Source organism: Pollicipes pollicipes, unplaced genomic scaffold (assembly GCF_011947565.3).
Source record: "Pollicipes pollicipes isolate AB1234 unplaced genomic scaffold, Ppol_2.1 Scaffold_4002;HRSCAF=4701_pilon_pilon_pilon, whole genome shotgun sequence".
Lineage (NCBI taxonomy): Eukaryota > Metazoa > Arthropoda > Thecostraca > Pollicipedomorpha > Pollicipedidae > Pollicipes > Pollicipes pollicipes.
In genome coordinates, this window is record NW_023596420.1 from 29,023,935 (window position 1) to 29,051,157 (window position 27,223).

General features: G+C 56.6%; 1 protein-coding gene across 1 annotated transcript; it reads left to right on the forward strand.

The window, feature by feature from the left end:
• Nucleotides 1-771: 771 nt before the first annotated feature.
• On the forward strand, nt 772-27,195 carry LOC119094348 (sushi, von Willebrand factor type A, EGF and pentraxin domain-containing protein 1). Its single transcript, XM_037217415.1, has 13 exons — nt 772-898; nt 15,033-15,132; nt 19,164-19,239; nt 19,714-19,828; nt 20,855-21,028; nt 22,563-22,714; nt 23,143-23,329; nt 23,723-23,841; nt 24,429-24,681; nt 25,175-25,356; nt 25,662-25,800; nt 26,038-26,160; nt 26,574-27,195. Exons 1-13 carry the CDS (start codon nt 823-825, stop codon nt 26,615-26,617), a joined length of 1,740 nt encoding a protein of 579 aa, XP_037073310.1. The 5' UTR covers nt 772-822; the 3' UTR covers nt 26,618-27,195.
• The last annotated feature ends 28 nt before the right edge of the window (nt 27,196-27,223 follow it).

Consider the following 27,223-nt stretch of genomic DNA (forward strand, 5'->3'; position numbering starts at 1 on the left):
GCGACCCGGCACCAGCGGTGCCAAGCTGGTGCTACGCCGGCTACCCTGGCAGCCAGCCGAGAGCGGTGTCGGCGACCCGGCGCCAGCGGTGCCAAGCTGGTGCTGCGCCGACTACCCTGGCGGCCAGCCGAGAGCGGTGTCGGCGACCCGGCGCCAGCGGTGCCAAGCTGGTGCTGCGCCGACCGGCGGTAACCTATTTGACGCAACCTGTTGCGTCCCTGGCCTGCTGATGTTGTTGTGCATGGGCGGTCTTCAGGCAGCGTCGCATCGTCAGCCTGCGGTTGTGCCGACTGAGTCAGTCTGCCAGCCAATCAGTACAACCCGTCGTATGGTGGTGTGGGCAGACTAATCGGTGATGCGTAGACGGTTGCCGTCAGTGCTGTGCAGGTAGTCTGCAGTCAGGGCTGGGCGGGCAGCTTTAGTCCGGGCAGTCTGTCAGCGACGCAGTCTGTCGCCGGTCGTGCGGACTGCCGAGGCCTGCGCTGTGCTGGCAGATCGCAATTGACGCTTTGCATAGACTGCGGTCGGGACCGCAGTCTGTCGGTGGGACGCGCACACAGCTTGACGCTGGACTATAGGGCCAGTCTGCAGCCGGATCTGTGAAGACAGTCTGAGGCTGAACTGTGCGGCTAGCCTGCAGCCGATGTCGTGCGGCCGGCCTGCATGTGACCCTGTGCGGCCGGCCGGCTGCCGGCCGGGCCGGCCGGGCTGGTCGGCAGCCGGGGCGGCGCGCCTGCAGGCCGCCCGCACGCCGCCAGTGTGCCGCTGGGCTCAAGAGGGAGTGCCCGCGCGCGTGTGTGGCTGGTGGGAAGGGCGGCGGCCATGGCGGGACCGGCCGGCCTGCTCACACTCGTCCTGCTGCTGCACCCGCTGGCACGGAGCGCAGCGCAGCACACAGGTGAGCACACGGAGCGCAGCGCAGCACACAGATGAGCGCACGGAGCGCAGCGCAGCACACAGGTGAGCACACGGAGCGCAGCGCGGTACACAGGTGAGCGCGCGGAGCGCGGCGCAGTACACGGGCGAGCGCACGGAGCGCAGCGCGGTACACAGGTGAGCGTACGGAGCGCAGCAGAGTACGCAGATGAGCGCACGGGAACGGCTGGCAACTCAGTCCTGCTAGCCGGCGTAGGTCAGAACAGGCAGGCCGGCGAGGACAGCTCAGGTCAAGATAAGTTAGTGGACGAAGAGGGAAAGAAATGTCTAGACCTGCCACGCAAATACTCTGAAAATGAGGTTCTCCCGCATTTGACCCGTTTTCCCCTAAAAGTAGGGTGCCTGGATCCCCCACACCTGAGTGGGTGGGGATCCACAGTGGGGAACCACAACCCCGGTGGACAGTGGAGGTTGGGAGAATGACAAAACGGAGCCACTCAAGATCGACAAGAGTGCTCACCGTCGCTCGAAAGGGCCAGCAGCCAGGCTAAAACCAGCACAGGAGGGCCGGCGGAGGCGGTGGACGTACAACCTCGCGCGGGGCGAGACCCGACCCCAGGCTCGACTCGGCCGCGGAACTCGCGCTCTTCGACGCAAAGTTGCCGGCCGTGGCGAGGCGGCGAAAACCGAGAGTGGAAATCATGACGGGGTGGACTGCAGCCTCCACCTGCGCAGCGTGATCGAGATCACGTCTTGCGGTCCACTCACGAGCGGTTGGCGTGCTGGCGTCAAGGACTCGGTCCGCGGGCTCGGCCCGGAGCGACGCCGACACCGTGTATGGGGACGGACAGGTGCAGTCGGTCACGACGCTGATGCGACTCGGTCCGCGGGCTTGACCCGGAGCGACGCCGACACCGTGTATGGGGACGGACAGGTGCAGTCGGTCACAACGCTGATGCGACTCGGTCCGCGGGCTCGGCCCGGGGCGACGCCGACACCGTGTCTGGGGACGGACGCGTGCAGTCGGTCACGACGCTGATGCGATTCCGTCTCACGTATATATGCTGCGTCGCTGTGACATGGGTTAGGCTGAGACAGTTCATGCTACGAAACTGAACACGTTTCGCAATGAGTTTGTAGAAACCGAGTCGAACCAAATATAGGCATGCCCTGAAATATGCCAGCTTTTGTTGGGTGGCGCATGCTTGGCCGACAGCCAGCTTTCTTGTGGTTCAAAACGCCACTGCCATCAGACTTTACCCAGGATCTTGACATCAAGCGACCAGTTTAATAGTCATGAAACTCTGTTCTTTGTGCAGCTACAAATGCCACATTTTATTCGCGGCTTTGTTCCCCTGCACGTACCGTTCAAACGGAGGGAAGTGCGTATCACATGATAAAGCTACGGACAAACGGGCTTGAGAAAAGGTGACGAAACTAAATGCTGGAAAAGGCAGCGGAGAATGAAATCGAAATACAGCGTTACCAGTCTAATGCGTTATTTCGCGCCACATAAAATCTCGAAATGGAGTGCGAGTGAAAATGTCGCGCGGAACTCTTTCGCAAAGCCGCTTTTCACTTGCCGAACAGCTCTCGTTTGCGAAATCTCGCGAGAGGTGGCGGTGGTTGGGAACTATAGCTTGTGATGGGCTCCCGATGCCATTGTCAGGACATTGACAATGCTAGAAATGTAGGCGTGCATGAAGCACGTTGGCGACTGGTACCAGGGACAGTGCTAGTCAGGCGTCGCCGGGCTGCGGTCGGTCCCCATGCATCTGTGCTGGTCACGCCACGGACGCAAGTACACACAAGGATCACGGGTTATACAAGAGGTGCATGGCAGTTATGAAATTACTTCCATGTAGTTGGTGCGTTTTTGCCATGCTGTAGCACGTCTATAACTGAAATTCGCATGTGAGGCAGCAAAAACAGCTATAACGCAAAACAGACAAGCAAGTGATATTGCTCCCTGCACGTCTATAAGGCAAATAACGGATTTCCCTGTAGTTCCATCGTAAAATGCCTGCAGTAACTACTTTTACCGCTTTCCGGCGTAGTTTGCTGGAAAAAAGGGATGCTCCGCCGAAACTTTACCGGCGTGGAAAACTGGATCAACGGTCATCATTCGCAGTCGCACTCAGGGAAGCACGCACGGACAGCGCATTCTGTAGCCGTTTTTCCGTTCTCATTTCATCTCGGTGTCCTGCCACCGCAGCGTGGACGTATGACGATCAGGCCCGAACTCACGTTAACCACGTAACAAAGCGCCACGATGCCACGTAGACAGAAGCACGTTTTAGGGTGAGTACGAAGTCACGAAAAATATGTGAACAAGCGTAACCACATTCCAACACGTCGGACAAAAACATGGTGGCGGGAAAGCATATACACAAATAGACGCGGGCCATGCATAGCTCACTGAAGGCATGTCAAGAAACATCCTGCAGCTATGCAGAATCGTATCCTCTTTCCTGGGAGTTATTGACAGTGCACTATGCGGCCTCTAGTTGAGCTGGCCCGCCGTCTTGCGTGGCTGGGAACAGACGGAAAGCGTAATCGCTACTCCTCATTGTGTTTACAAACTAATCCCGGAAAAGAAGCAAACCTGTCGGTTGGAGCGTAATGGGCTCCTCGCAATAAGCCTACTCCCAGACGTGTCTGAGAGTGATACACTTTGGATCAGTACACATGAAGCCAGCACATCACAGCGGCTTCATTATGGCGGTGGTGGCTTCAGCCCTTCCGGCAGATTGACGCGTTGGACGCCTTTTGGACAGGCTTCTGGGCAGAGTTTTGCCTCTTCGGGACCTCACGGCCCGGTCTATAACTTGACTGACAATGCCCGCAGGCTGCGTCCCCCACACACTGAAATCCAAGGCCAGTCTGGGCACTGTCTGGCCCGCCGATCGCCCCCACCACGCCTTCCACGCAGCACGTGTGCGCCAGAAGGGCGTGGCCGGGCGGCAAACGCTGCGTGATTGTGCACGCCGTGTTCTGAGTTCCGAACCCCGACCCATTTTTACTTCCCAAACACAGAAAAAAACGCCATCGCTGCCCATCACCGCGGTCGCCACACCGCATGTGAGGCGCACCCCGCTTGGGGCCCAACGACCGGCGGCGGCGGCGGCGGCGGCCACCCGGTGGACCCCTCGCAGGCGGGGCCGCGCCGGCCGCCGGCCGACCCGGCGCACGGCCCCAAGGCCAGCGGCGTCTGCAACAGCTGGCGGCGGGGCCGCTGGCAGGCTGCCAACTCCCCCGCTGACCTCCATGCCTTCGATCGGACGGCTCTCCCGGGACGAAGGCGGCTCGTCCACCGCAGAGCGAGCTATCGCAGGTGGAGTCGGCCCGTCCTGTCACCGGCGCCGGAACGCGCCGACGCGCCCGCCGAGCGTTGCCGGGCTGAGTCATGTCACCGCAGCAGCGGGCGGCCACTGTGAGTCATGCCGGCGGTTAGCGCCGAGTCGTGGTCGGTGTATCGTCCACCCGCTCTGGGTGATGGAGTCATGGCGTGACTGTTGGGGAGCCGTGGGTGGCCGGTGGATCGTGAGTCCGGTCTAGAAGACGGAGGCATGATGTCACTCACGGCAAGTCATGCGACGACAGAGGACAATCGAGACAGGTCATGGACGGGCTGTGCTGATTTCAATATTTGATAATGCGTGGCCTTGCTGCCCATGCGATTATAATTCCGGATTTTGCCGTCAGCAGGCGAGCTGACCTGTAGCCATGCACCTGCAACGGCAATGCAGCCGTCCCCGTTCCCTGAGTAAAAGTCGGTACAAGTCAGCGTTGTTTCAAACGTAAGCCAGGTGCGTGTTTCCGACGCAGTGCAGCTTTCCAAACCTGCCCTCCCGTTTTAGGAGCTAGCGGAATGCCGCCAACTGTATGAGCTCCCACCCCCACACCCCACCTCCACCCGCCACCCCCCCCCCCCCCCCGATCCCTGCCTGGACAGAGGCGCGTGTCTCGTGAACGAGCCGGGCGAGCGTGTTGAGCCGCTCTCCAAACCGGTCGGACACCTGAGCCCATTGTGAAACAACAGGCAGGGGCGCGCGCGCTGAGCGCCCGCTGCACACCGTTAAACACGGTTTTTTGTCAGGTCTGGGTACGGGCTGGTCCCCGCGTCCCGCCAGGCGGACGCCTGAGGGTCGGGGGGACTGCGGACTGCAGACAGCCCCCTCCGCTGAGACCCGGAGAGTGGGGGCTCAAGCACGGTCGTCTAAAAGGCTTCAGGTGCTGGGTGAACCAATAGGCATCCATTAGTTGCGTTCGATACAGATTTTGAGAACTTATGGGTATAGAATGGTTGAGGCGTTTGCAAAATATGGGATAAAGACTTCAAGGAAGTCTTCACACTGTGACACTTTTGGCTCCTTTTGAAGCCACATTTACCTTATTTGCACTCATTTTGCAGTCATCAACGCAAGTTTGGGTGGAAACTTGATGGAAACCTTTCCAAAACTTAAAGAAAAGCGCTGAAAAATGGAAGCGAACGGGAAAAGGGTAGACTAACATCTTAGGTATGGGCATCAGGTGGTTTTGATTGCAGCCCCACTGGTGGCGGGTGGCTTGAGCATTGCAAAGTTTAACCTTGAAAGCCTCTTCCGTCGTCTTCGTACGTATAACTTCCACGGGATGCGGGACGCAATGCGTCAGCGAGGGCGTGGTGCAAATCCATCCCAACGGCAAATTCAAGCCGCCAACGGACCACCCAATCCAATACAATCAGTCACCCAGCTCAATCAGCCACCAAATTCAATTAGCCACCTAATCTAAGTGGCCGACATCCCTTTCAAGACCGCAGAAAGCTGACCTTTCCGCTTTCAGGCTCGGTTTTCGAGCAATGCTCGCGGCATTCGGTGTGGGCGCCCGGGCATGGCGCTGGATCTGCCTCTGAATCACCGGGCGCACAGCCAGGGTCAGGCAGAGGCTGGCAGTACAAGCGAGGGCTTGGTGCAAATCCATCCCAACGGCAAATTCAAGCCGCCAACAGACCACCCAATCCAATACAATCAGTCACCCAGCTCAATCAGCCACCAAATTCAATTAGCCACCTAATCTAAGTGGCCGACACCCCTTTCAAGACCGCAGAAAGCTGACCTTTCCGCTTTCAGGCTCGGTTTTCGAGCAATGCTCGCGGCATTCGGCGTGGGCGCCCGGGCATGGCGCTGGATCTGCCTCTGAATCACCGGGCGCACAGCCAGGGTCAGGCAGAGGCTGGCAGTACACAGGCCGCGTCCGGTCGACCCCCGGCACCGGGTCTGCGGGCAGCGCGCGATGTCGACACAGCTGACTGTCAGCCGCTCAGGGGGGGGGGGGGGAGGTCTGGAATGCTACGTCTGGGTCAAGGAGGCCGCCTCGGGCGACTGCACCACCCTGCAGTCCCGAATCTACTTGCTAATGATGTCTGCACCGTCAATTCATGTGGCCTCAACTAACACTTATCCTGGCCGATCGCTCGTTCTTTATTTGCAGTGTAGTCCTACTATCGGTGGGTGGCGCTCATGAGGCGTAGGGTCTTAATTGCGTATCATACTGCTGGTTTTTTGAGGTCGGTTCGCCCACCTTAAATCAACTTCGCAAGACTCATTCCAATTAGTGGGAATCAGTTTGATGCAACCGTATGAATTACGGCGCTTCAGTATGGCGCGGGCCTGGTATGTAATTAGATTTATGCATCAGTGCAAGATGCACATATCATAGTGCAAACACCGAGCTTGTTAAAATACGACATATGGTGTGTTAGGTCGAGCAAGCCCATATCCACTTCCGAGACAACTGTTTAACCGTCGTATTTAGCTCGTGGTTAACAACAGTTAACCACGGTTACCGCGGTGACGGCCGTGGATGGAAGCCCATTCCGGCCCCTGAGACGGCCCGCTTGACGTCATAATAGCCATCCACTGGCGGCTGCCAAACTATCTTTGACCGGATCACGATGCCACAGTCGCTCGTTCCGGCCCGGCTCCGCTTGCTCGACCCCGTTCCCAGGATTGCTGTCGGAATTAAAATTTGGCGCCAACGGGGTGCTTTGGTGCCGCCGGCCACCGACGGCGGACGCTCCCTCCCCCCGGTCGTGGCGCCCGGCAGGCAAACAAGCATGCAAACATCGCTCAAAATCATGGATTCCAGACGCGAATCTTAGGATAAGGTACGGGATTGCAAGATGCCAGATCCTTTTGGCTCCAAGATTCTTTTTTTCAAAGGATCTTTTAAGATTTAGGTTCATTTCTAGATTTTGCTAAAATATTCTATAGGTTCTCGGCTCCATTTAAAACCGCTGTTAAAGAAACCTTTGCCATCGGGTGTCTTTTGGGGATCTCGGATTATGTCCTCTGCGCTCTACCATTGCACTTGCCTGGCCGATCTCATCGCAAACACAACTTTGACCTTGTTAGAACAATTGTTTGGCTGCCGCATTTAGCCCGTGTTGGACGGACCGGGGAAGCTTAACAATGTACACTCTCTCTTGCTGCTGTGGTGGTTTTGTGAGGTTTCAGTGCTAGCGTTGAAAATGGGTCGGCCGACCGTCGGAGACTGCCCTGGGTAGATGTCCAATGTCGGAGACTACCCTGGATATAGATAGCGTCGGAGGCTGCCCTGGATAAAAGTCAAAATGTGTTGATAGGCTTTTAGCTGAAAAAAGAACTGACAAAAGCGGTCTAAAACAACTTTTATTGCTCCTTGATCTGATAAAAGATCGGGACGTAAACAAAATTTGCTAAAAGGGGGCGGGGGTGGTGTGGAATTTGGTCAACGCTCATACTCTGAGGCAGAGTCAGCAGTCATAAGATAACGGAGAGAACCGCATAAGGTACTAGAGCAACAAATGCCGTCTTAGGGGGGGGGGGAGGGAGTTCTCCCCTCTGGCTGCACCCTGCACAAAACCGAAATCCCCAAAACGGAGTAAAAGCTTAGCCTGAGACATGAGAAAGGTGAGCCTCTAACGTTCGTGTCTGAAAACCTCAAAAATAAATAATGGGATCGGAGAATTAAATCCTGGACCTGAATCTTCCAGAGTCAAAAACCGAGTTCAAGATATCGTCTTAAACAAAATTGGGGTCCTCTTCATTAAAAAAATTAGGAGGAAAGTTCAAGATCTGTCTGAGATTATAATGAAGAAACCTTCGGAGTGCGTCTGTATTTTTTCGAAGAATCCGTTTGGACTAATGATAATGTTTTGTTAATTCAGACAAAGGTCTACAGAAAAGCTCAATGACACCTGAGTTCACACAATGTAACAACGGCATACTTACCTTAATGCGACTAAAATTTTCTGAGACGACGATGGAGGCTGTAATCTGGCTAAAGGTGCATTAATGTATAAGTCATGTAGGCACAGCTCGGCAGGTGGAAGTTAAAAAAAGTTTGCAGATGACAACTGTCCGTGGTGCATTAGCTGAAGGTTTTTTACGTCTGTCCGCATGGCTGTCGCTGATGTTTCGTCATTTGTGCCGCAAGGGCAAAACCATCGACCAGCATCCCGTTCTTTTCCGCGAGTTCAACTTACAGCTTAAGGAGATTAGGAGGGCAAATAGATTTTTAAAAAACTCTACCCCCGATGAACATGTGTTCTTCACAAGACATGAAACTAGCGTGGAGAAGCACAATAATTACTGGTATTTGTTGTGGCAATCTGACAGATTTGCACCACCTTCTGTAGCGTCATTCATCGTGCGCCAAATTGCATTGAATTAATCCAGGTGAGAAAGCACAAATATGGCGACCAAGGCACCGGCAAATGTCTGCGGTTACAAGAATAGTGCATCTTACTGCAGTCAGAATGACCAGGAATCCCACAATCTCAGCCGGGTTTTACTTTCACTTCTGTGTAGCGTAAGCAAAGAGGATTGTAAATGTTGCTGCATCATGCTGCTGCATAAAGCATGCTCAGAAAATGATGTTGGCGTTCTTTTGAATAAATCGCCCACGTTATTCTACAGATTGGTTGTTGGTTCATACCTGTGATATTCTAGCTGCATTTGTCGATATACATATAAACACACACACACACACACGCATATATGCACGCATATATATATATACACACACACACACACAATATATATATATATATATATATATATATATATATATATATATATATATATGTCTGAGTCGGCCACAAAGCGGGCAGAAAAGAGTGCAAGATGCTGCTCCGGGGGAGTGTTCGTCTTGGTCGGCAGCCGATCTGGCGGACCCGCCGAACCCGGCGCACCGAGCGTGCCTTGGCGCCCTGTCAGCGGCGGTGCCGCCAGCTACAGCCAGCTGCTCTTGAAGGGGGTCGGGCGCATGGCCTCACCGCTGTGTGACGACCACTTCGAGGTCATCGGCGAGTGGGAAAAAAGGAGCCTCTGTTCTCCACTATAGGGTGTTGTTTAAATTCTCGGAAATATCTTAGGCTCGTGGTCTTTTAAGCTTAAAGGTTCATGATGGTATTCTGATTTTACGAGGACGGTCTCATGTTCAGAAGCCATTCGGGATTTCTAGACTGCCAAAAAGTATTGTGGTTTTGGGCCCCAGAGCTTTCCGCCGCTTTCAGGGTGGGGCTGGAGGCGGGATGGGCTTTGGGGAGGGGAATGGGGTGAGGGGCAGAGATAAGAGGTTTAGGGTATGATCTGAAAGCTTCCCCTTGGCTACTTCACCGTAGCTAATAACAGTGATGTGATTTTAACTAGTTGTTCCTTGAAATGTGTTAAGTATCATTTGCCCAGTACAAAAAGGGATGAATGATAATACATAACGGTACATTCAAAGCTACATAAAGGATTAAAAAGGATAAAAAAGCGTAAGATATATAATATATGTGTAATATATGTAAAATATAGGTAAAATAATATGCAAATATGTGTTATGTGTAAATCAAATTATATATGTAATATGTAACTTAAATATATGCAATATGTAAAATAATAAATAATAAAATATATGTAATATATGTAAAATATATGTACATATATATATATATATATATATATATATATATATATATATATATATATATATATATACCCTCCCTCACACCCTCACAGCAGCATCTCACACACTCTTCTGCCCGCTTTGCGGCCGACTCGGACGAGCACATCCCCGGAGATTCAGCTCCCACTCCTCACCGCCCGTCACGGCCGCCGGGCGCCGCCGGACCAGTTCTGTCCGCTGGCCGCCGGCCGAGCTGTACTCGGGGTGAGTCAGCGGCGCCACCACGCTCTGACCCGCCCCCGCCGGCCCGGTCGGCGGCGGAGCAGGTGAGGAGTCGACGCGGAGCGTGACGCACCGCGGGACGGCGGTGTCCAGCCTGGCGCACCCGGCGGCGCTGTGCTCCGAGCAATCACGGACCAGTGGGAGTCCGAATGCCACGTGACTCGAAGCCGGTCGTAAGACAGATTGGTGTTGCGTATGACCACCGCGCAAACGCTTGCATTGTTCTCGCAGAGCCGTTTCGCAGCATTGTTCGCATCTAACAAGCACAACCCAGCTACCAAACGAGCAAAAAGCGTCGGCTGCCGCTTCGGAGCTCCCACGAGAGCTGGCGCACGAAGGCCACGACAACAGCGCGGACCGAGTAATCCGTCGGGCTATGTCAGAAGCCGTCGGACGAGCGCCGCTGCGCCGTCCGTCATGTGCCCAACGCACAGGGCGCTGGACCGGGTCCATTACTGGCGACTGCTAATGTCCTTGCCTGCAGGACGCCGCTGTATTAGCCCGGATCAACTTTCACCGCGACTGGCGGCGGCCGCGCATGCGTGCACGGACCGGGCCGCCGCCGCGGCCCAACGCCAACGGCGCGCCGTCGGTGGTGGTGGTAGACCGCTGTGGTGAACCGCAGTCTCTGGTGCTCGAGCTCCGTTACTCATGCAGTCTCCAATAGGAAGGTCGAGGCCTGCGGCCTTACTGAAGACGAAAACCTTTCGACTTCGGTGCTGATCCCCGTTGGCCTCGGTGATGCGTTGGCTGAGCCGCATTATGATGTCAACGCTTAGGCTGACAAATGTGAAATGCAGCGGTTGGCGTGTCACAATAGCCCTGCTATCTGTGGCAAGACGACAGGGACAACGGCGTCTGGGCCGAGTATTCGAGCCGGCGCTTCAGCCTTCGCCCTTCACCTAACGGGAATTTTAGTTGCTCCAGTCAGGAGGTGTGCTCTCTTAATGCGTTCCTTTTCTTCTGCTAGTCCTCACTGCGGTCCACTGAATTGGTACCATTCACTCTGATTTTGTATGGAGACGCCTGCATCATTAGGCGGCGATGGCTGAAAAGCAGGTCGAGGTCTGTCGAAAGCATGGATGTGACGAACAGGATGAGAACTGATGGCAAAAGCATTGAGAAGAACTTCAGTTCTTATATATATATATATATATATATATATATATATATATATAATGTCATAAGCCATGCTGTGACCTTTGATATCTGCGTATTTTGTTAACTGTGGGACTCTGCGCTCATGTCGAAAATTAGATCATGCACGCGAAGGGGATTGTCTTGCGCTCAACCTCTAAATAAATATATTTATATTCATGCCGTTTTCATCAATCTTATTTTTCATTTGGAAATTAAACCCCCAGGCTTAATTAACGTTGTGCATAGTTCCTTATTCTATTTCCTGCATATGTGCATTTTCGCGGCCCGACAGAACACACCTTAAGGTGTGGATCAGTCGGCACGCTAATGCTCTGAGGTGCAGTGTCATTTAAAGCGCAAATCTGTCCCTATGAATAAGTTTCGTTTCTCATGTCACGCCATGCATTCCTGGAATGAATCAGCTATCTCGGTGTTGCTCCACGTAAAACGAGCAGGACACGGTCTCTGAACTATTATCATGATCCAACAAATTATTTTATTGATTAAGTCCGGGCTCTCAATGTCATACAGGTTTGTGATCGTTAAAAAATCACCCGGCCTCATTCCAAGCCTACGGAGAGCGCTTCTCATGCTCGAGCAGCGGCTGAGCCGTCCTGGTATTTTGCGACCAAGATATTGACACCAGTATGCCGGTCACCCGCCCCGACGTACTGTCAATCACTGAACGAGGCGTGCTGCACCGCGCGGTGCCCACCCTGACACACTGTCTCGCACCGAACGAGGCGTGCTGTACCTCACTGTACCCACCCTGACACACTGTCTCGCACCGAACGAGGCGTGCTGCACCGCGCGGTATCCACACTGACACACTGTCTCGCACCGAACGAGGCGTGCTGCACCGCGCGGTACCCACCCTGGCACACTGTCTCGCACCGAACGAGGCGTTCTGCACCGCGCGGTTCCCACCCTGACACACTGTCTCGCACCGAACGAGGCGTGCTGCACCGCGCGGTATCCACACTGACACACTGTCTCGCACCGAACGAAGCGTGCTGCACCGCGCGGTACCCACCCTGGCACACTGTCTCGCACCGAACGAGGCGTGCTGCACCGCGCGGTACCCACCCTGACACACTGTCTCGCACCGAACGAGGCGTGCTGCACCGCGCGGTACCCACCTTGACACACTGTCTCGCACCGGACGAGGCGTGCTGCACCGCGCGGTACCCACCCTGACACACTGTCTATCATCGAACGAGGCGTGCTGTACCGCGCGGTACCCACACTGACACACTGTCTATCATCGAACGAGGCGTGCTGTACCGCGCGGTACCCACACTGACACATTGTCTCGCACCGAACGAGGCGTGCTGCACCGCGCGGTACCCACCCTGACACACTGTCTCGCACCGAACGAGGCGTGCTGCGCCGCGCGGTACCCACACTGACACACTGTCTCGCACCGAACGAGGCGTGCTGCACCGCGCGGTACCCACACTGACACACTGCCTCGCACCGAACGAGGCGTGCTGTACCGCGCGATACCCACCCTGACACACTGTCTATCACCGAACGAGGCGTGCTGTACCGCGCGGTACCCACCGATTATTTGCCTGTCTGTCTGTCTTTACCGCCGGCTCAACTTAGCTTAGCTTAGTCGAGCAGCCTGACGCAGTCACCGCACAGGCTATGAACACCACGTGTAACTCGAAGAACACCGAAAGGAATGCGCAGACGCTGCATACGGCGCGGTCGACAGCAGGGAGTCACCCCAATGAAGCGGGACACCGCGGATAGTCCTGCCTGGATTGAGTCGAAGGGGCTGTTTGTGGAGTCGGTAACGACCGTCGCTTGACACCCGACCGGCACGGCGGACCGGGGCAGACGCCCGGGGCGCGACCTTTGACCTGCGATAGCACACGCTTCGCGACCGGCCGACGGAAATGCCAGGCATTGCTCGGAAAAGATTAGAGGTATAGCTAGAGCCAGATGTGGGTATTATCAACCGAGGCAAGTTCGTAAAAAGCGTACATCAAACCTGAATTGATTATTCGTGATAGGCTCGGCCAATCAGCACACGACTGCACGTGACCGCGTGTGAGATTAAACTCCACGATTGCAATCACTTGCAGTGAAGTCTCCAGTGATTATGCGTGTCGTGGGATGTTCCACACATTGTGATTCATGGGTGACAAAACTTGCATATGTGTCTTTAGCTGGGATGCATGTTTTTTCTGTCAGCTCACCAGCCTTCGAAACGGTAGGCTCATGAAGGTAGCGCGGCTTTTCTGTTGGCAACCAATGCCAGTCAGTCTCTGGATGGAGCACTCGTATCGCTTTGGAAGTATTAAATCCTTCCCAACATTTGTTTGAATGCAATGAGGATTCATATCACCAAAAGCGCCACGAAAGACCCTCCAAAGGCAGCGCCGTATTTTAAGAGAGCGTTCTCAAGCCCCTCAAAACTTAATGACGTTTCGCTGCTGATATGATCGGTACATTCTGCACGCACCAGCCCGCACATGGGCGCCAGCCGATGGGACGCTTTGGAGCTATTCATGCATTTGCAAGACTTTATTCATTGAATGCCGGTTCGACGTACTTGCAAAACCTGACGCGTTTGCAGCTAGATTCGAGATAATCGCTGCGAATGCACGCATAAGTCGGATGTCCAGTCTCGGCTGCCAAGTCTGCAGTGTCCTCCGAGCTGCATTGCACTCACAGCCGTGGTTCGTGGGTCGGGAGCTTGGCGTCGAACCGTAGCTCATGGTGCAAAAACCGGCAAGGATCAGCGCGTCTAAAAGGCAGGGCGTCACTGGCCAGTGTTGTGTTCAACCATTTAAAAAGTGCTTCATCCCTGGGACATACAGCCATCATTGCTACGCGCTCACGTTGTGGATTGATATCTGAAATGATTTCTTAGCCAATAAACCAATTAAATTAAAATTGTTATCAATTTCATTGACCTAAGGCCATGTTTGAAGGTCAGAGCGAGGTCAAAACTAGCCCGCTTTTTACTCGAGAGCTTGATTTTATGGGCTAGTTTCTGGTGTCCATTTCCAATTCATTGGTGACAGGGACCGCAACAGACATGTTTCATGGACAGTGGGTTACAGTGGGTCACTGACCTTAAGTGACCTAGGTCAGCATTCTTAGGAACATGCTGCCTAGCGCAATTACCGAGCCTATTCGAACGATAAAATAGGAACAGTGTTGTAGATATTTGGTCACCTTGACCTTATAAATGTCAACAATGTCACAAAACTCATTTACTTTTTTATTAGAACAGGTACCTAGCTTCGCGGAGGCCCGGGGGCATTGAGATACCAATCTGAGGTTTCATCTTGTTTGGCCTCATTTGACCTCAAGGCCTTGACCTAGGAACTCCAAACTTTGACACAAGTGAGTTTACGTACAGATCAATCCGCCTATAAATTTGGTGTCTCTCACCATCTTAGTTTTTGAGATCCCGGGTCACATTAACACTCCATCCGAGCGAAGCGTATTCAACCGGCTACCCAGGCGCGTGTTAAAACATTTTTCCTCTTCGCGCTTGACGGCATGCAGTGACAACAGGACCAGCCCGCCGTCCGCTGGGTCCGGCGGCTGTCATGAGAAACGACTCGCGTGTTCTCTGTATAAGCCGGTCAGAGAGTGTGAGGTCGTCTCCCGCCGTGAAAGGGTCGCTTAGAAGCAGTGATAACCCCGAGGCATTTCACTGCCGGGCGTGCTGTTTAATCCTTTCGGTCACGGAACTCTGATCGATCTCGTGTCGTCTACTGTATAAGTCAGACACGTTTGTAAGAAGCTGCACGTGGAGCTTTGTGACGTGACGTAATGTTCGTGTATTGCAGACGAGTACGCGAGCGAAAGCCAGGACCGGATCCGGAGCAGGCGTCAAACAACCAAACCTGATGGTGGCTATCAGGTGGAAATCAGCTTCCCCGCGCAAAGGTAACGTAATTATGCCCGAAAGAACCTGGTCTCAGACCCCAGCCATCTTCTGTGCCCGAGAAAAAATCGCAGTCAATTGATGCCCTGCAAAGGTTTGAACGTGAGATTAGGTGTGTTTCCGCCCTTGGGCTGTCCGGCCATGGGTCAGTGACTCATTTGGTACGTCCCATCCCGTACACGATGCGTCTAATGACTGTCATTCGCGGCAATCTGGAGTGTAACTTATCCACGCGCAATTATGTATACAGCAGTGATTGGTGGCGTATGAGACTAAAAATAGAACCGATATGTACCCTTAGGAGCTCGTACTCTGCCAATGAATCCAGTTCCAAAAGAACGCGTGGTGAGTTGCGGCCAACCGCAAACGATCCACCAGAACAGAACTGCCCCGCGCGTTTCTTCGCGGGTCGTGCCCGGCGGCCCGGGGCCACTGCCGGGACGCAACGACCGGGCTATCACGCCCACGCACCGGCCGCTGGCTCCAGCGGGGCGGGGACAGTGCAGAGCCGCACACCGCGCCGACCGGTGCCGCGCAGCTCGTCTGTGCGTCCCGAGAACGGAAGCCGACGGCGCTGGTGCGCGGAACCGGCCGTCCTGCGAGACGGCGCTGTGGACGGTCTTTCCCGGTCCGCGGCGGCCACCGCGGCCCGGCGGTTCCGATCGGCGCCGTGAAAATTACGGGCGTGGTGACCGATTTCTCTCCGGTTTGCAAAACTTGCCGTGCTTTGGGCACGGTTCTGGTTGTGTAAAATGTGGCTTTCGGCCTTTGAAAGCAAAAGCCCAGCCTGGCACAGGTCTTGTGCCCCAGTTGCAGCCCGGTGCTGTTGCGGCGTGCCAGCATCGGCACTGTAACGTGCCGGGCGAGAGTCGTCCGCGAGGTCCGACTAGCGTTTGAGTCACGTGACACTGCGCAAAACTAGAAAGCTTGATCCGTTGGGTAACCTTGAATTGCACTCAGCATGGCAATCGTGCAGGCCCCGTTTAGTGGCATACGTGTGTGGGTTTTGCAAGGGCACCTTGATACTATCCATCCAGTTACTTGATCGTCCAAACGATAAATGATTTAAATGTCCACGTACGTTTCAACAGGCACTTAGGGAAATCCGAGTCGTTTAGAAGATTTCTGGGTTTTACGTCTTAGTGTAATACTGGCATCGCCAGATGCGCTTATCACCACGTACTTACTAGTGCCCAATGAGGTGATGATTCCACACTACCACATTTTTGTATTTAGTCATTCATGGACCAGGTGGAAGGGGAGGGGTAAATTGGGTAGCTCACGTCAAACAGACGACACTTTTCGACGAAGCACGAAGGCGAGCATTGGGCAGCTTACTCCACCTAACTGCGAAGAAAACTTGCATCTTTGCTGGCTTGGCCTCATCATTTGTAATATTTGTTAATCCATACGCGAAGAGTCCGCTCTTTGATGAGCATAGTGTGGGATGATCGGGCAGAATTCCGATTATGCAAGCTGCAAACACGGGTATGACTAGTTCAGCAAGGGGTCTTGAGCGTGGCAAATAAAATCTAACAAATCCTGTTCCGGAAATAGCTCATTCCTGCTATGTGATGACAAAAAACCGTGTTGCTGGATTGAATGGAACCCGACATGTCGCGTCACACGCTCATCCGCAAATGGACGCCTTTATTTTTAAAAACGCGCAACATACTCAGATGTACACTTATCTGTCAGCACGTCCACATCACTAAGGTGTGTTGTAGTCTGTCCAGCTCAGACGACTCGCGGCCTGCCCAGACGCGATTTTTCGTCTTTCGTGGCTTTGCAGTAAGCTCTCTTCGTGACAGTGCAAAGGGTTCCTTTACCACGCCACTCCCGTGCTCACCCTTGCATGATCACCTGAACCGACGGAAACAAAAACCAACAAAAAACATAAGCAAAGAACATAAATCAATTCCATCGAACTCGTCAGCCGCTACCGAACGACACGCGGACTGGCTGCAGCCGGTTTTGGCGGAGATCTCGGCACCGGACTGGACCCAGCTGGCCCGAATGGAGGCGGGGATGGGGGGGGGGGGGGGGGCACGGCGGCAATGAAGCTTTGCCGCCGGATACAGCCGACTTCCGGTCCGCAGCCAGTGTGCTCTCAGGGGCCGGCGAGCCAGACCGCAGCGGCCAGTACGGTCATGGTCTGGCGGCGGGTGCCCGGACCATCGTCTTGGCCTCAAGCACAAGGTGCTGCGGTCACAAGCACGGCCATGCAGTTTTCCGGACCGCGGACCGTGTCCCACGGGCGGTGTTTCAGTCATAGACAAGGCCATAAAGCTGTTCATATCTTCATCTGGGTCACACAAGCAGAGGGTCTTGGTTTGAGATATGCCCATGTCGTGGATCAAACCGTCGTCCGGGTCCCACAGCCACGACCTTGGTCAAAGGGTCCGGTTGGACGCCCCACCGTTGCCTCGGCCAGACAGACGCGCGATGACAGACACGACATCGGTTACAGGCACCGCACCCCGGCAACAGTCGTCGCCCGGTGCTACAGAACCACTCCCCATCACACTGGAAGCCCCTCAGCGTGGAGCAGTGCGCCCTTCGCCGCCGCCTGCCGCGGGCGGACGCGCGCCCGGCCGCGGCGACGCCTCGGCCCCGGCCGCAGAACCGCGCATCCCTGGCCGGCCCGGCCGGTCCGGCCGCCGGATCAGCCGGGATTACAGCGGTCGGGCGCGGCGGTGACTGGCACGGCGGCCGCCGCTCGCCGCCGCCGGGAAGCCGGGCTCAGGCTCTCCGGCGGCGCGCGGCGGCGGTGCTGGCGGCCGCTCTCCACCGCCGGGGCTCACCGCCAGGGAACCGGGCTCAGGCTCTCCGGCGGCGCGCGGGCGGCTCTCCAGCACTAGGGCTCGGCGCCCGGGCGCTGGTGAAGCCCGAGCCTAGCGGGTGGGCTGCTTGCGATGGGTTGGGCCTGATCTCGGCTGGCGTGATCACGAGGTGGATCACGTCCAAGCCCTTTCCTCCTAAACACGACCAAACTATTTGGACAGGAGTGGCTCGTAAGCTCAGAGATGACCTCTCATCCGCGCAGGGAATGTCGGTGTCTCCACTCGTCCGTAGCGGGATATCTGCTCGGTCTGGACCTGACCAGGAGCGCTGTCGGCCCGCCTGAGTCGGCGGTGTCCTCGGAGGGCGTCCGGGGGACGGTCCCGGCACTGGTCCACACGCCAACAATGCAGCCAACGCTTCGGCGTGCGCAGCTGACAGGCGACGCCAGACTGTGCCAGCTGCCAGAAAACCGTTCCGCCCTGAGCTCCGCCTCCGCTTCAGTCGTCGCGATTCGCTGACTTCATCCCTCGCCTGCTGACCAGCACTCTTTTTGTCGATCACTGGCACGCACCCCGTGTTCACGGATCTTCTTTACTTGTTGTATGTGACCAGTCGTGTGCCGCTTTCGTCATCCCTGCGTCCGTATTGAGCTCACGGTTTTGTTCCGCTATGACCGACTAGCCCCGCGCCGTTCACCTGTCAGGATGTAGCATGCCGTCCTACTCTGTACATTAACCCATTTTTGGAGGAACGTCTTCTTGAATCACGGGCCGTGCATGTACGAATATGCCCAAGAGAAAGAAATTGATGCAGCGTGACCGCATTTGGAAGTTGACTCATTCAGGCCTTGGTGCCAGGGCGAAGGATATTTTCGTCCTTTGTCGCGTTTTGTCTCTCTAAGCAAGCAAAGCTGAACAGCCGGTGCCAGCCTGGTGCATAAGCCAGGTAATGCCAAGTGATGCGTGGTGCCTCCACCAAATAACGACAACGTCCAGCCGGCGTCCGCCCTGTTGCCATGGACCGCACCACAAGCGCCACCGAGCACGTGCGAAAAGAAGCTCAGCCCTCTCCGTCGGAAAGCTCCTACGGCGATGACCCGCCGGCCCGATCGGAGCCAGTTCGCGGCCCCCGTCTTTCCAGGAAGCGCGGGCGCCGTGCACGCTGGCTGGCGATCTCCGCACCGCCCACATCCCGTCCAGGCGGCGGAGGCCCGACCCGCCACCAATCTGACCGATCGGGTCTGTTGCAGCGGCCCTGTCACCAACGAGGACACGAAACAGGCTACCGACGTGCAGAAGCTGATCAAGGACATCATACTCGAACATGTGAGCGTTCACTTATGGAGGCGGGGCTGACGCGAATGACTGTCGATGGCGTATGTGAGCGCCAACCGCTCATCCTAGTTTGCGATTCAAACACGCCGTGCATTGGGTATTCTCTGATGGCAGCGATGCGAAGTATCTGATAGCTGCGCACCAGCCATTGCAAGGATTTCTATGTGCGTTTTGAAGGTGTATTAGATATGACTGAGCCTTACAGGTGACAGCCTATGTCTGAGATAGATGTCGCTGACGCTGGCCATTCGTGGCGGTTTGACTTCCACCGCAAGCCTAACCCCAAATCGCTCAGCTCAACTGAAGTCACCCCACATTTCGTGATTGTCTTTCCACTACGACACCTCGAACTCCTCCATATTACCTGCAGCGCGTCGAAATCTCATGTCACGAGGCAGCGCGCTCGCCGACCTCTGCAGTGCTCACTCCCTGTCCTCCGGCCCTGACTGCCCCGCACGTCGGCAGGGCGAGTTCGACGTCCAGTCGCAGCTGCCGAACGTCGAGACGGACCCGTCCTCGCTGCAACTCGACTCGGAGTATGTGTGCGAGGAGGGCAAGGTCCTGGTTGATCGCTGGTGCGGTAAGTCACTCTCGCTTTCTCTCGCGCGCGCGCCGCTGATGCGGCGCCGGGCGCGGGCGGCGAGACGGATGGCGCGTGGCGCCCGAGACACCCGCATGACGAATTTGGGGTACGGCTCCCTTGGATCGCCGGCGGGGTGAAAGTATCCGACACAGACAGCGCTCACGTTTTCCGGGAAACTGTTTGAGGCTCTTCACTATTTCAGGCCATTTGCTCACCACTCACTCTGCCATTATCGAGATAGCCCCAGCTTGGCTCGGCCATTATCGAAATAACTCCAGTTTGGCTCGGCCATTACTTCACCAGAAGTTCATGGACCATGGCTCGCTGCTTTCTTACGTAACGTTCGCGTGTATCACTGCGCCGTATTATCACGTGCCGCTGTGAGTTGCATGCACCGTGCCCATCTCTTGTTCGTCGGCTTCGCCCCTGTTTGCGACTTGTGTCTGCTCACATTCCGATCTGACCTGACTGAGCATCCGGCCATGTCATCCCTGACCCGACATGACCCAGATTGTCTCACCGTTGACGCGAAGTTAATTTTGGGGATTTGGTTGAGATCAAACCCTTTCGGCTGGCCAATAAACATTGCAGGGTTATAGGATGAAAGAGAGAGGAGTGTGGGGAGCAAAACAATATGTATCTGGGATTCCCCTGCTACCGAGACTTACCCCGCACAGGGCCCCTCTTCGGGGTATGTGCGAGCGCTAGGACGGGACTCCCGCCAGGGACCGCCTGAGCCCAACCCTCGCCTTACCTTTCCTTGCTTCACCAGCCCTTACTCGAGTCTTAAGCTCACAGCGGATGCGTGCGGCTTGCTCCGGTGGGACCGGACGTCGCGAGGATCCAGGGTGAAGCGGCGGATGAAGAAAGAATAACTCCCAAAGTGTCCATAACCATAACACGCCACCTCTGTCCTGATCCGTCCTGACCCGAGCCTGTTAAACGCCTGCCCTGACCTGACATGGCCCATGACAGCGTCACCACCGACTCAAACAGCATGACCCGTGCGCCGCTGCTCCCCAGTCGCGTGCGCGGCCGGCACGTACTTCGACGTCGAGTCCGGCACGTGCCGCAAGTGCGCCATCGGCACGTACCAGAGCGGCCAGGGCCAGTCGAGCTGCACGCCGTGTCCGCCGATCGCTGGCCGCCAGTCCACCACGGCCATGCGCGGCTCGCAGACCGCCGACCTGTGCAAGGGTGAGTGACGGCCGTGCGTCCGACACTGCGGTGCTGTGTCCGGACGTCCTGTGTCCAGACGTCGAGTGTCCGGACGTCAAGTGTCCGTACGTCGAGTGTCCGAACGTCGAGCGTCCGGACGTCGAGTGTCCGAACGTCGAGTGTCCGCACGTCGAGTGTCCGCACGTCGAGTGTCCGGAAGTCCAGTGTCCGGACGTAGAGTGTCCCGACAAAGGGTGGGCGTGGCGTTCCGTTCTTGGTGGCAGGGATCGGGCACAATGCTACCTCAGTGTTTATGCGGTGGATATATATATATATATATATATATATATATATATATATATATATATATATGAGTGGCAGAATGGCGGTGGGCAGCAGGGAGGTTAACGATCAGAGGGCTGTCGATTCCATACTTGTCGCGTCAAAACTGCGTTCGTCTGGCTTCCGTTACTTGCGGGGCAGAACACGGGCGCCTGCTGGCAGCTTACATCAGTAAGGCTGATGCATTTGCGAACCTTCTGATGCAGATGGTCTCGCTAAAATGAGGCTGAGATCAACAACAATATGCGAGGTGCAAGACAATATTCTTTGCGGGTTTACCTAACGACCTTGTATCAACCCATTACCGAGCTATCCTTGCTCTGAACGATGCTGAGAATCAGCCACCAGGAACCGATACTCGGCCCCCGTGCCATGAAGCTGCGGCTGGGGCGGCGCTGCGGGTGCTCTGAACGATGCTGGGAATCAGCCACCCGGAACCGATACTCGGCCCCAGTGCCATGAAGCTGCGGCTGGGGCGGCGCTGCCGGTGCCTGGGAAGCCCGCACGCCTCGCGCGAACCGACAGGTGATGGCCGCGGATCGGACAGGTGCAAACATTTCACAGCCGTGAGACAGCAGCGGGGAGAGGGAGGTGGGCGGTGGGGAGGGGGAGGGGGAGGAGAGGGGTGCCAGCCGGCATCCGTGGCAGTTCACGGCCGCCACGCCCGATCCGGGAGCTCGCGCGGCGCCGCCTTCAAACAAGGACTCATACAGGTGTTCGCTTGGGACGCTTTCCGAAAACCTCCGATGGCACTTTCTGCGGGAGGCGCACGTAAACGCAGACGCCAGTATGGAGACAAGTCAACTGACCATTAGTCTCTCCAGGGTTATTCCCGACCGCCATCTGTCTCTTCAGAGCGCTATACACCCTCTGGAGCTGCCCTGACCAGGCTCCCAAGATCGCTGGTCCGGCCGCTGTTGCCCTGACCTGGCCTGCCTTCCCAGAGCGTTGTACTCCCGAACCCTCACTGACCTAACCTGAAGTGACCTGCCCCCAGCGTGGTGCTCACATAGCCCGCCTGTGACCTGACCTGACTTGTTTCCCTCAGAGCGGCGCTCGTACGGTCCGCGTGTCACCTAATCTGAGCTTCTCCTCGCCCAGGGCGGCGCTCGCCGAGCTCGCGTTTGGCCTGACCGGACCTGCCCTCTCCCCCAGAGCAGTGCTCGCCCGGCTCGAACTTGACCTAACCTGACCTGTTATGACCTGACCTGACCTGACCTGTTCCACTCAGAGCGCTGCTCGCCCGGACACCACTTCGACACGCGGCTGCAGATGTGCAAGCCGTGCGGCGTGGGGCGCTACCAGAGCCGAGCCGGCCAGTTCTCCTGCAACGCCTGTGAGCCGGGCCTGACCACACGCAGCGCCAAAAGCACCTCCTCCAAGGTGAGACCGGCGCCGCCGGGCCGGGCCCGTCCCGAGCACAAGACTTCGCGGCAGGGGCAGTCTGAACTGGCTATTGCACCCACGGGGTGGGGTATTACGGTCAGAGTGGTGTATTATGACCACAGTGTGGGGTGTTGTGACAGCGTCGTGGGGTATTGCGACGACGTAGGGGGTGTTACTGCCACTTAGTAGGTTATTCGTGCTGCCAAATAGGGTATCTGAACAAGATATGGCATAATTTCGACCGTCCATCAAAGCATTACGACCACAGAAAAACATGCTGACATGGCGATGCCGCTGGCAGATTAAGGAACTGCCTGGTAACGTTAGGCCCCCCAGTGTCGTGACTTCCCACATGAGCCATGACTCATGGCAGCAGCATTATCGCCCTGAGAAACAAACAAACAAAGGAGTCGCCCACTCCGCAGGACTGCACGGCGGCCTGCGAAAGCGGCCAACAGCTGGCCCTGGACAACACGTGCCAGCCGTGTCCACGTGGCACGTACCGCGCGGCCGACGCGCAGCAGACGTGCTCGCTGTGCCCCGAGGGCACCACGACCGCGACAACGGGCTCGACGATCTCCGATGACTGCTCGCTACCCGTCTGCCAGCCAGGTGCGTCGCCCCGCCAGCCACGAGACGACGAGATATTTAGGCTGACGTGGGGGGTGATGTGGGGCCGTATCGGGTGTGCGCTTGTTTTCAGACAAACTTTGCGTTCTACCGTGAGGAGGCAGGTGCCTTCATGCTGGGGCACGGACAGCAGCACCGTACAGTCTCGTGTTTGAGCGGAAAGGCCGACATCAGTTCACCTAACCGTGGCGCTGGGCATCCAGCGGTGAGTTCTATCACAAAAAACCAATTGGACAGCGCTCGATATTCTTACGATCAAAACGCCAGAGGAGAAAACAATCCAAGCACGCCCGCCTTAAGCCTGATCGGGGTGGAATTTGTCGCGCCGAGTGGCGCGCGATCTCATCTCGTTGGTAACGCGCTGCACCCGTCCAGGCACGTTCCTCAACACAACGGAGGGGAACCGGTGCGAGAGCTGCCCACTGGCGACCTACCAGCCCGAGTCCCTGCAGACGGAGTGTCTCGACTGCCCCACGGACACCACCACCGAAAAGGTCAGATCGGTCGGGGTCAGGGCACCGTCACCGGCTGGAGGGCTCGGAATGCTTGGCGCGCCACCAACGGCACACGTCTGAGATCTGCTGGCATTGTGACGGACTGATGTAAAACTCGTGACTTGCCCCGGCCAGCTGTTGACTCAGACTCAGGCTACCCTTGAGGATTAGTGGCAACGAGTGTTCCTTGCCTGGCCGGGACACTCCCGTTGAAGGTCAACTAGCGCCAGCTGTAGCGACGTTCACGAATGATTCAGCCGTCCGGTTCGGAAGCTTCGCTATGCCGAATAGAATCGTTATCTTCAATAATCCAGGTACGTCAGTCGAAAAGAATCAACGCCAGGCTTCCAGCAAATGAGCAAAACGAGCCAGACTGCATGGAACCTGTGTGGCGTCATGTAAAATCTAGGTCATTCAGCTCAATAAAACTGGTCATCGGATGCACACGCATCTTTTGTCTCGGCCGCCCGCGTCATCACGCCCAATGCACCCGGCGTAACTCGGCGACCTCTGCGTGTGACCTCAAGCCGCTTCGATCGGCTGCCGAAAAACAGCGGCAGGCAGACCTGACCCGGGCGTGCCCCCAGGTCGGCGCCAGCTCGGCCGAGCTGTGCATCAACCCGTGCGACGGCGCCGGCGAGGCGACGCAGTGCGACGCGCAGGCCATCTGTCTGATGGACGCCGTCACCAACGCGTTCCGCTGCGAGTGCAAGCTTGGCTTCAGCGGCGACGGCTTCAACTGCACGGACCGCTGCCATGGCTTCTGCGACAACGCGGGCACGTGCAGCAAGGACGAGCGTACCGGACTGCCATCCTGCGCGTGCACCGGCTCATTCACCGGTGAGCGCCACGGCGGCGACGGGGCCGGCCGCCATCGGGTCAGGTCAGCGTACAGGGGCAGCGCAGGACGCCGGGTCAGGCAAGAATGTCGGGTCAGCTCAGGACGTCGGGTCCGGTCAGGACGCCGGGTCAGGTCAGGACGTCGGGTCAGGTCAGAATGTCGGGCAGGTCAAATCAGGACAGCGAAGTGTTCCTTGTTCGGATTGTGATGGGTTAATGTAACATTTACATCCCGCGGTCATTTAGCTGCAGCGCTCCACGGCCCGGCGGCGTTGACCAGCCCTTGCCGGTGGTGCGCCGCGGATAAACCCACCCATCACATCGCCCGTCAGATCCTGAGCTCCTCGGCCGAGCCAGTCGTACTTTCGCAGACAGCGCCTGATCGTGACTGTCCCTGCCTGGTTAAGACTGACCTCACTCGACCTTGGCTGACCCCAACTGACCTTGGGCGTGACAAAAACGGACACTGGTTGACCTCGCCTGACGTCACCAGGGGAGCGGTGTGCAGAGAAGTCCAAGTTCGCCTACATCGCCGGCGGCGTGGCCGGCTTCGTGCTGGTGGCCATCATCTGCGTGCTCTTCGTGTGGATGATCTGCGCTAGGGCCAACAAGAGGAAGAAGCAGCAGGAGCCGGGGCAGAAAGCCATGACGCTGCCGCCGGACGCTGCGTCGCAGGTATGTGTCCAGGGACGCCCCACCGGGGTTGGCACTCCGGCGCGCAAGCTCCGATGGTGCTCGGCATCGCTCGCTGCGACAACTCATTTGACAATCGACGTGAAAGGCTGGGACGTTACGGCAGCGACGCGCGCCGATTACTCACTTAACGGAATGTTGTCCAACTCTCCCACAACTAAGCACTGTGTTGGTGAGACAATCCCCCAGCCGGGAACGTTCCAAATGATCTCTGAAATGGTATTTGGGCGTTAGCATCGGGCAACGCACCGCTTGTGAGCGCGCTGACACCGCCTGCACTACATCAGGTGAATTTCTACTACGGTGCGCCAACCCCGTACGCTGAGAGCATCGCGCCGTCGCACCACTCCAACTATGCGCACTACTACGACGAAGAGGACGAGGCCTGGGAGATGCCCAACTACTACAACGAGGCCTTCGTCCGAGGTGCGGGAGACAGCGGCACTCGTGACGCGCTTGGTAGTTTATTGTCACGCCGACTGCGCGCATGTCTGTTCAGCCAAAGCCAAGCGTCTGACGGATCTCTGGGCACAGTATTATAAATTCATGACTGTCCGTCGCCACGAGGTGTTCGCTAAGCGGATTACATGACGTCATCGAGCGTCAGCAGGCACGCGATGAGACGTGCCGTGGCGTGCCGTGACCGCCGACGCCTGCGCGCAGACGGCCCGTCGCCGAGTAAGGGCGGCACGCTGCCGCCGGCCAGCGCCAGTCTGTACACGGGCCAGCCCAAGCCCGACGAACTGTACGACCGGCTACGGAAGCACGCCTACACCGGCAACAGAGGTGAGCGTCCGGCCGCGGCCCGGGCGGCCGTGCTCGGGGGAAAGGGAGACGAGTCTCGCATCGCGCCGCGCTCTCTGCTCACGGGGAGTGCAGGCGCGCTAGGGGTGCCGACTTTCTGGGGACTTTGGTAGTGTGTAGCTTTTGGCGGCTATTAGTCATTGAAATCGTCGACAGCTATTGATTAATCGCGTCCGCCACTCGACCGAAGTACGCTGACAAGTGTAGGAAGTCTACAGGCTTCGTAGACAAAACCAAGATGCTTTCGAGTGTTCTCCAAGGAAGGAGGTCGCTCTTTTTACGCTACACCATGGCATAGAGCAGCAAACAACATATCGCTTCCATGGAAACAAATCGACTCTCTCGCAGCCCATGAGAACATCCGTGTCCAGACAAGTAACCTGCCCTGTTTCCAGACACGGAAGACATTCCCATCGGCCACGACGACCAAGCGTGCTAGATCGCCGTGTAACCGTTCGGTGTCGAAACAGCGAGGCCCGGCCGGCCCCGTCAGCCCCGCGGGGCCAGCAAGGCCGTCTTTCAGCTGACCACGGGAGCCGGCGCGGCGGCGCGGCCCTCTCCTCGCGACGTTACGTCAGTCACGGCCGCTCCGATTCCGCGTCGGTCCAGACCTCTGCCAATGGGCGACCCGAGCGATGAGGTCACCTCAAACTGCAGACCTCCGCTACAGCTGCATTTTTGGCAGTTCGCCACGGGTCAACATTACCAGTCTGTGGATGCGTGTGCGAAGAACCGTTTGCTGAGGGATCAGCGCAGCAAGAGCATGCTGCACAGAGACAGAAGTGATATTGCGCGCGCGGAGTGGAGGTTCGTAAACTGAGTTTTCATTAAGTGTCATTAAGGGACAATACCAAGCCCCGCAGTCCCACGTCCAGAAAGCGTCTCAAAGTCAGCAAAATCATGAGCAGGCCTTTCGCTAAAACCGATATCCAAACATAAGTGAACAATATGCAGTGACGCGTACTGTTGGTGAGATGTGCAGCTCGTGAAGGACGCCGAATACACTGAGTAAGCGAAGCCCTGCGGTCGCACCGCAGACCAACTA

What these genes read in the sequence shown, in the direction of transcription:
- LOC119094348 (XM_037217415.1), top strand. Translation starts at nt 823, where the DNA reads ATGGCGGGACCGGCCGGCCTGCTCACACTCGTCCTGCTGCTGCACCCG. An exon ending in CAACGAGGCCTTCGTCCGAG is followed by an intron (nt 25,801 to 26,037) that starts GTGCGGGAGACA and finishes GCCTGCGCGCAG; the next exon opens with ACGGCCCGTCGCCGAGTAAG. An exon ending in CGCCTACACCGGCAACAGAG is followed by an intron (nt 26,161 to 26,573) that starts GTGAGCGTCCGG and finishes CCCTGTTTCCAG; the next exon opens with ACACGGAAGACATTCCCATC.